The sequence below is a fragment of the Olea europaea genome, unplaced genomic scaffold (assembly GCF_002742605.1).
Source record: "Olea europaea var. sylvestris unplaced genomic scaffold, O_europaea_v1 scaffold2425, whole genome shotgun sequence".
Lineage (NCBI taxonomy): Eukaryota > Viridiplantae > Streptophyta > Magnoliopsida > Lamiales > Oleaceae > Olea > Olea europaea.
The window spans coordinates 56,021-64,953 of NW_019242433.1; the positions used below are offsets into that span (position 1 = coordinate 56,021).

The following is an 8,933-nucleotide window of genomic DNA, read 5'->3' on the forward strand; positions in this document are numbered from 1 at the left end:
CCAACCCCGCCCCCCCCCCCCCCCCCTCCCCTCTTTTTTTTGCTTGAAAGTAGGCCTTTTTTATATGATATTCAAAAGTTACTTTATTTTGAAAAGTAATTTTTAAGTAAAGCCAAACATGTTCTGCGATTTTATACGATTCCTTGCCTAGATGCATGATGATTTCCTAAAATCGAAAATGGTTAAGATCCAGTGATATTGCTAAATATTTTACACCGGTATCTTCATGGATTTATTGAGTTCTCCACTGCTTATAATGCTCGAAGATGATATGGCATCTTTGATTGAACTTTGAGTTAGTAATGAGTCGAAAATTCTTGAAGACGAAGAATCCTGATGTTCAATTGTGAAGAATGAGGAATAACCCAAATTATATAGCTCTTTAGTATGTAGTGGAAAAAGTTGGAATAAGTTGCCCTATGATTTTGCACTATTTTTTATCAAATTTATTGTCAAATTCATTTGTAAGAACGTTCCTATACTCGATACATAATTTTCATTTTTCATTTGCATTTTTGTCAAGTTTGATATTTTATCATTAGTTGTATACTTGGCAATGTAGTTTAGAAGCAATTGAAGTCATCTACTAAATCTGGCTATGCTTCCATTGATTCTCTATGAAAAAAATGCTTCGAGGGTGATTAAATTATCAATTTCACAAAAGAAGATAACGGCTGAAGTAGTACTAAAAATGATAATATGATATTTGGGTCCGTTTGATTGTAAAGATAAAATTTGAGTAAAAAGAAAACGAATTTCAGAAAATTGAATTGTCTAAAAATAGTTTTACTAAAAATTGTCAATTATTGTGTTAGATTGATATAATTTTCCACGTAAAAAATGTTGAAATAAAAGTATTTTTGATATTCGTTTGGCTTCGTTTTACAAGAAAATTGTCAATTAAATGAATCGAATTTACTGATATTGGGGATATAATTTGTTTCTGTTTTCAAAAAAAAAAAAAAAAAGGAAACAAAACAATCAAGAAAATCATTTATCTTTTGATATTTGTTTGACTTTGTTTTACATGAAAATTGTCAATTTAAAAAAAAAAAAGAAATTTTTTTTAACAATTTGAGATAGGTGGGAATTGGTTTTCCTTGAAAACCAAGAAAATGTCCCTGTGACAAGAAAATCAATTATTTGAAAAAAATATGCTATCGAACAACCAAAAATTAGAAGTTGGAATTTGAATTCCATTTTGCATGGAAAATAATGATCTATCATACAGACGCTAAAGGAAATTGAAAAGACATAACTGGAATTAGGGAGTTACCAAACTTGACAAGATCAATGGACAAGAAGGCACCAACATTGAATATTCAATCGATGTAGCGTCCCAAACCAACCTTCCTAGCTGCATCCGTCCGACTCGTTGGTTTGTTAAAAAGATGAAAGCAACACATCTATAAATGAACCAAGTCCAATGCCAATAATTAAAAACTGAATCAATATCAGGCTTCTCATACATTCAACCAAAATAGCATCATAAAAGGCCACTGTTCGAAGGTTCAGGTTGTCCGACATATAGACCTAACAAGCAAGTTAATAATACTAATAGAGAACACAATGTAACTAAGCACATCCCTTCCATCTCCAGGAGATCGATTTTAACATCTTCAGCGATGTGCACCATATGTCTGGGTTGCATCGTACTGGGGATACACAGGCTGGGGCGATGCTGCAGGTACACTTCCGTACGCACCTGCTGGTTGAGGAATGGACTGATCATAGCCAGGCTGTGTTGGAGCTGGCTGACCATAACCCAACTGTCCAGTAGTTGGTGCAGCATAAGCAGATGGAGCATGGGCACTACCATAAGCAGGATCTGCTGGCGCTTGATACCCGTAAGCATTGTTGGCCGCAGGTTGTTCATTGTAGGCTGGCTGCGATGACTGATAAGGATAACCACCCGTTGGTCCTGTTTGGGGATACGCAGAAGCCTGCTGTCCACCAGGCTGACCATACCCAGCAACAGGCTGTGCAGCTTGTTGAGGATATCCAGCAGACGATGCTGTGGCAGGTGGTGGATGATTGTATCCATCGGCAGAGGGTACAGAACCATATGGAGGATAGTTTTGCTGCATTGGTCCACTAGATGCATATGGGTATGATTGTTGAGGTGGAACATTTTGGCCATATGCTTGAGTTGATGAAACAGGAGCTTGATAAGGCATATCTCCAGGTTGATTTGGTCTAGGCTGAACGTAAGATGGAGCTTGGGGTCCTCGCTGCAGCATACCATAGGTAGGGGCCTTGCCATATTGGTCCTGTGGAGCATAGCCAGGATGTGTACCACCTTGAGCATAAACTGTTGGCTGAGAAGCCATTTGTCTATAATGTTGTGCAGAAGCCTGGTGATCATATTTTACTTCGCTATATCCATGACCATATTGTTGAGCAGGTGCTTGAGAATAAGGAGTTGGTTGCCCATAATCTGGACCCTGTGACTGCCCGTAGTTGTAATTTGCCTGGGAAGGGTATGAGCCCATAGTGAGTAGGGACGTAAAAAATAATGGAAACTAGCCCAACAGAAGAATAAGTAAATCACCAACCTGTGGTGAGGGCGCTTGCATTGCCACTTGGGGTCTTTGCTCCCAACTTGGACCGAAGCTGCTTCTTGGTGCTTGTTGTGGAGGATAATTACCATATGATGGAGTTGGGTACTGCGGATTCTGAGAAGGAAATGGCCCTCTTTGCAGATCATAACGTGAGAACTGTGAGTGATGAGGACCACGAGATCCCCATTGTGATGAAGCAGGTCCACGAGGACGAAAGGCCTGCTGGCTGTATCCACCAGAGTGAGATGATGGCCTTACAGTCTAAGCAAAGAAATTTAAATGGCAGGTGGACAAATATTAGTTAGCAAATCAACATTCTTAAAAAACTGTGAAATGTCAGGTGACTAGTTTCATCTTATGAGTAAACAAATTTGAAAAAAAAAATGTAATGAGTAGGATACACAAAAGAACATCATCATATTGGCAAGAAACAATCATGAAATAAGTATCCAATAGGCAAAAACAAAAAACTGCAAGAAACAACTTAATATAACATTGGATCAATCAAAATATGCTCAATTTAGAACTGATTAATAGGAGAAATATGGAACAAGAAACAGCTAGAAAAAGATGGCCGATTACAGAAGCATATAGAATCGAAGGAAAGCAAGTGAAAGGCATACAACAAACAGAATATTAAATATAAACTTTAAAAATGGAAAACAAGCATGTCCCTTTTTATCACAAATTCGTATGGTAGTTGGGAACTAGCCATTTATGCATCAAGATGATGTGAATCTACCAGATATCAGTTCAAGTATGATTTAGTACAATAAATATGCAATATTCAGTTTCTCAGCCCAGAATGCATCCCTTTTTATATTTTCATCGGTAATACCTGAACCTCTAAGAATGCCTCTACATTGTTCCTCACTAATAATATTCATTTAAGTGTCATTTTCTTCTTGCGATGAATACTCAAACACCATGCTAAGACTTGTACAGGCTATTAATCAGAAGATAAACGAGAGAACTCCACCTGGATATTGTCTATAAACGAATTGCAGTGATGTAGTTAATACTCATCAACAGAGAAAATATCATTTATGAGGAGCCTATTCAGACCAAATGCAAATAACAGCTATGCAGAAGACAGCAGCTCTTGAAGGTGAATCCAGATAAGGAGATGCAGTAAGCAATTTCAAAAAATAAATTAAAAAATGAACTACATTTCTCCCAAGTTTCACATGAACATATGCAGAGCATTTGACTGACAGCTAAATAATTGAATAGTACATAAAAATAAGCAGTTTTCGGATATAGAATCAGTATCTTTTCATCCTAAAAACTGTTGCTAACGTTGAAATGTTGGTTTCCAACTACTAGAAAACACAGCTCAATGCAAACAGTAACTAAGAAAGATCATGTTCTCTGAATTTCAAGAGGCATTAGAATACATGTCCCAAATTACAAGTTTATTTGACTTAGAAATGACACAGGTTTCCAATGTATCTATAAAATATAAGATGTGGTATATTATGTATCATTTGGGCTGATAAAATACAGCCTTATTAGTATTATCACTTTTAGTTTCTAAGTCTCAAAGCAATCTTACCAACTATTAACATCCTGCAATTGCGAGGGTTAATCCTTGATATCTCTGTTCAGTGGATGGATTGAAAAGTAGTTGTCTATGGATACACCAAGAAGGCCAAGCTGACCCTTGTGAAAGGCAAAAGCCAAATCTGCATTTTTAAAGCCAACCAATTCGAAATTGGCACCTTTAACAAAAATAAATCATGAAAACCGACATCTCATTTGAATGTAAGATCTTCCTAATAGCATTCCAGTGATCTTTGACATGCGTATTTTAGGCAGCGGTGTTCAAGTAAAAAAAGCTCTTAGACCATGGTGTCATCATTCAAAGATTTCCCCAAATCATAAAAGAATGCCCTCGATTGTTCAGAATACAAAACCTTTACAAGCACGTGCATTTAACAATGACAGGATACATTTAAGTTAAAAAACAGTTCGACACATAGAACTAGAGTGCTAAATTGTTGCATATCAATCCAAGGAAGCATCGGGCAGATACCAAGTGGCATGCTAATATCATACTTCAGAAACTTTATTTATTAATAACACATAAAGATGTTCTATCCCTAAAAACTGACTAGTTTTTCAATCCATACAAATACACGCGCATATGAGACTCATATTAGTACCCAAACTTGTACTGGAAACGGATGTTAAAGTTGAAAAAAATAAAATAAAAAAAATGGTAGGCCTTCTAGCAATCATATTATTGCACAATAACATTGGTTGGTTCACGTACTGGAACCAAAGTGGAACTCAGGGAAATTCAGGGAGTTTTTAATCCAGCCGTTGATAACATGCATTGACATTAAGGTGTGTCAAGGAACCAAAAGCCAGCACATTTACTCAATACATCAATTGAAATCGCCGAGTATAATGACAATAGAGTTGTGGACAAGACTAAGACAAGCCGGTTACATGATGCAGAATATGTGGCTTATTCAAAACAAATCTAGTTACATAAACGTCTTCTTAAAAGTGCGTAATTGCTACATCATTCACTAAGATATTCTGAACACTATCAAAGAATGAGAATATGCTCTGGCAAATTATAAAGTAAACCCATCCATAAACATGCATAATTCAATGCCTACGGATATACTATGGATGCTATCAAACCTCTAAAACCAAAGAGAAGAAACAAAATCTCTGAATTACTGTATAGTTGCCAATTCAAAAAGGTGGAAAGATATCACAAACCTGATTCATGACTTCTTTCATCATTTCGCTTGCCATCTCAATCTGCTTCTTATTACCAGTCACGCGGACGGTCCGGTCCTTAGATTGGTCTCCTTCAGGAAGATGTTGTGGTATCAACTAGAATAAAAGGTGATGTAAGGAAATCACAGCAATTGTTGTATAAATGTCTGACGAAAAACTAGTACACAATCTACTACCTGAATGCGTGCCCCTGATCTTGTCTGCAAATTCTTAATTGTTTCTCCACCTTTCCCAATTATCAAACCAACCTTGAAGAAAAGGAATGATACAAGTCAGTGATGCTCTACCAGGAGGTACAGACGGGAAGGGAGGGGAAAGAGGGAGAGCGGGAGAGGGGGAGAGGGGGGGAGGGGAGAGAATGGAAACAAACTTTTTCATTGGGAACTTGTATCTCAAGTTGTTCTCCACCAGCAGCAGCCTGCACAGTATTGAAGCCCCTAGCAACAAGTGAAGGAGAACCTCCAGCATCGGCCTAAAATACAATGCATCAGCAGTAAAAGTTGTAGAGTTACAAACATTGAAGTCCAAGCAAATAATTATATTAACTGATGGGCAGGAATAACAGAAAATGGATGGGGGGAAAAACCTCAGCGATAACATCCTTTATCAATTTCTCAGCCTTGGTTATGTTTTCCAAAGTTCCAATTAGTTCCACAGGTCTAGAGATAGAACGAGGATCTGCATCAGCATCCCTCACAATCTGAATTTTGGCACCTGAATTGTCTTGCAGAGACCTAATAGTGTCCCCAGCTTTGCCAATCAGAACACCAACCTGCAAATGGACAACAGACATGCGCAAGACACTTCTCAGAGGAGCATCAAAAAGTTTTTTGCTATCCCTGGGAAGGAGGAACAGGCTGCTTTTTCACAGAATGACATGAAGTAGAAATTTCATTATGTCCATGTGCTACCATCTAAATTGATGTCCACTTTCCAGATATTTATTTGCTCATTTTTTTGTGTAGTAACAAAAATTACATGTACATACACATAGATATTCAGAAGTGAATCAGTTAGATCTCATTAACATCTATGCCTCCATCTGGAATTGAAGTATTTTAGTTAACTATAAGTATTCCATTCTCAGAAGCAAATACATCCTCTTACTTTCTCGAGAGTAATTTGTGGTTCAGCCTTTTTGCAGATGCATATAAAGTCCCTAAAAATTTTTTTAAAAGAACTATACTTTTTTCTCCGTTATTTTGATGTAGGAATTCCTTTATGTGTAGAATCTACTTCTAGGACTTCCTCTTTTCTCTGAATTTTAGAGGTTTGTATGGAATGGGGAATCCTTGTTAAAAGGGACTTTGCCAATCTAATTAAAAAATGCGAATTTAATATAAATATTTGCATAGGCATATACATGTTCATGCATGTAACTAATGTATATCCACCATAATGTTACCTTTTTCTGTTTCAAGGTCAACTAGCTATTTCAGGAAACTATATGAAGATGAAATGTAATGAGGAAAAAACATAGATACTGTCATACTGACCGATGAGAGATCTTATACTGATTTCTAGATATCGATTTATTACAATTTTTGGACAAGAAACTGCTTAATAAAAATTACTTAGCATATTCACCTTATCATTAGGGACCTCCATTTTTTGAGACAGAACTTGGGATTCGGACCCGGGCTGCTGGTCGACAATCAGAACTTCCCCTTCTCTAAGAACTTCCACAGAAGGTTCCTGAATTTCTCCTCTAGATTCTTCTTGTTCCTGCACAATTCTGTTCTCAGGTTTTTCATTCCCATCAGAAGCCACTTGTTCACTAGTCACCGTCTCCAAATCTTCCTTGGGCAGTTCTTGACTAGCCTCAGCCGCAGGCAGCAAAGATTCCTCCTCTGACTGGGCATTGTTAGTCACAGCCTTGGGCTGCATAGATTCCTCCTCCTTTGGCTCTTCTACCTTGTCATCCTCTTGGCATTTATTCTGAGTAGCTGTCAACAAAAAGAATTCTCAAATGAAATTATCAGTATAGTGGTTGAGGATATTTTCTTCCTTTTATGCATTATTTACAAATGTAGCAAATCCATTGTCGCTCGCTGAGAATCATTTCTTTTGCTGTAATAAGAGTTGGTTCCAAAAGACCAACTCCATTTTACATCTGCGGAAAAAATATATCTGATTGAAATATGTAAAGATGGTAACTTTCCCCATAGTCCTTCAGTTTAACTACAGCAACTGTTTTTCCATCACAGAATGAATCGCACAATACACATTTGGGGACATGGGCAGATTTACATCATTACATGGGGTCATGTTTGGTCACAGATGTTTTAAAATTTTTGCTTTTTAAATTTTAATTTTTTTTTTTCACTTCCCCCCTATTTGCACGACTTTTTTACTTCCACCTGCCCCCCAATTTCTGTCAATCCCCGATTGCTATTCAATACATTGGTTTGCCATTTTTACCAAATAATTGCCTTTTCCTACTCAGTTCATATGCACCTATGGACGTAAGCCCACAATTGGATTGGAGATTCAATGAATGAATGATAGTCAATTGTGTATAATGAGGACGATGGATTTTAAGATACTGACACCACAATGAAGAAGGTCTTTCTCGCCACTATTTTTGGGGGTGGGTGAGGGGAATAGATTGAAATATATAATAAGAAATCGACATGTACCCACCCAATACTTCACTTTTGCTTCGAAAAATAGTTTTTCCAAAATAAATAGTTTAAAATACATGAACCCACTAATTCTGGAGCCAAATCGTATATAATCATTTCCTACAAATAACATATAAACACGGATCAAAATATTTATAACATTTCAAAGTAAAATTACCATTTTCATCGCCGTCAGGTTCGTTGCCATTACTAGTCTCCATCTCTAAACGAGGACGTTTCGCCTCCGACTCATCGTCACCTCCATTTTCCACCTCCAAAGTGCCAAGCTCTGACTTAGCATTCAAATCCGACTCAGTAGGTTGCTCGGGCGTGTTATTGAGCTCCAACTCCTCGTGCTTTCTCTTGTTATGATCAGGTGTGGCCATAGGGCTAGCCGACAATGACGTCATAACCTCCTCCGCCATAATTTTCAAGATCCGATGAGGTTGCACTCTACAAACAAGTTTTGGCTATGGTTTTCAGATTCCAGCTGCTATGATTTTTACCAGTGCGAATCGGGGATTTTCGTTCTCCGTAAATTAGATAATGTTTGGGATTTTATGTTGATTTTGTTACACAAAAAAAATATGAAAATTTGTTTATGAAATTGCTTGAGGTTTATATACCTCGATATCTTTGGCTAGGGCATCGAATGTCTAAGCGTATTTTGGGCTTGACGTGGCCCATAATTTTTCTAGGGTTGGGATGGGTTTTATATATGTTGCAAAATTGACAAAAATAACACTAAATGGGTAGTTTCCATTTTTACACACTCCATTCAAGATGAAATTGCTTGAGGTTTATATACCTCGATATCTTTGGCTAGGGCATCGAATGTCTAAGCGTATTTTGGGCTTGACGTGGCCCATAATTTTTCTAGGGTTGGGATGGGTTTTATATATGTTGCAAAATTGACAAAAATAACACTAAATGGGTAGTTTCCATTTTTACACACTCCATTCAAATCGAGATTCATGTCTATGTAGACGTG

The 8,933-nt window shown here is 37.3% G+C and overlaps 1 protein-coding gene across 1 annotated transcript; it reads right to left on the bottom strand.

The window, feature by feature from the left end:
- Positions 1-1,409: 1,409 nt before the first annotated feature.
- LOC111382059 (far upstream element-binding protein 2-like) lies at positions 1,410-8,530 on the bottom strand. Its single transcript, XM_023005923.1, has 8 exons — positions 8,121-8,530; positions 6,906-7,264; positions 5,905-6,090; positions 5,689-5,790; positions 5,495-5,566; positions 5,298-5,414; positions 2,556-2,822; positions 1,410-2,471 (listed from the first exon to the last, which is right to left on the bottom strand). The coding sequence occupies exons 1-8, from the start codon at positions 8,365-8,367 to the stop codon at positions 1,620-1,622; spliced, it is 2,202 nt and encodes a 733-aa protein (XP_022861691.1). The 5' UTR covers positions 8,368-8,530; the 3' UTR covers positions 1,410-1,619.
- Between the last annotated feature and the right edge of the window lie 403 nt (positions 8,531-8,933).

Excerpts from the sequence above, each read along its gene's own strand:
- LOC111382059 (XM_023005923.1), bottom strand. The coding sequence starts at position 8,367 with ATGGCGGAGGAGGTTATGACGTCATTGTCGGCTAGCCCTATGGCCACA. Across the intron at positions 5,415-5,494 it reads GATCAGGGGCACGCATTCAG|TTGATACCACAACATCTTCC; the intron begins GTAGTAGATTGT and ends CTTTTATTCTAG. Across the intron at positions 2,472-2,555 it reads TGCAAGCGCCCTCACCACAG|GCAAATTACAACTACGGGCA; the intron begins GTTGGTGATTTA and ends TACCCTTCCCAG.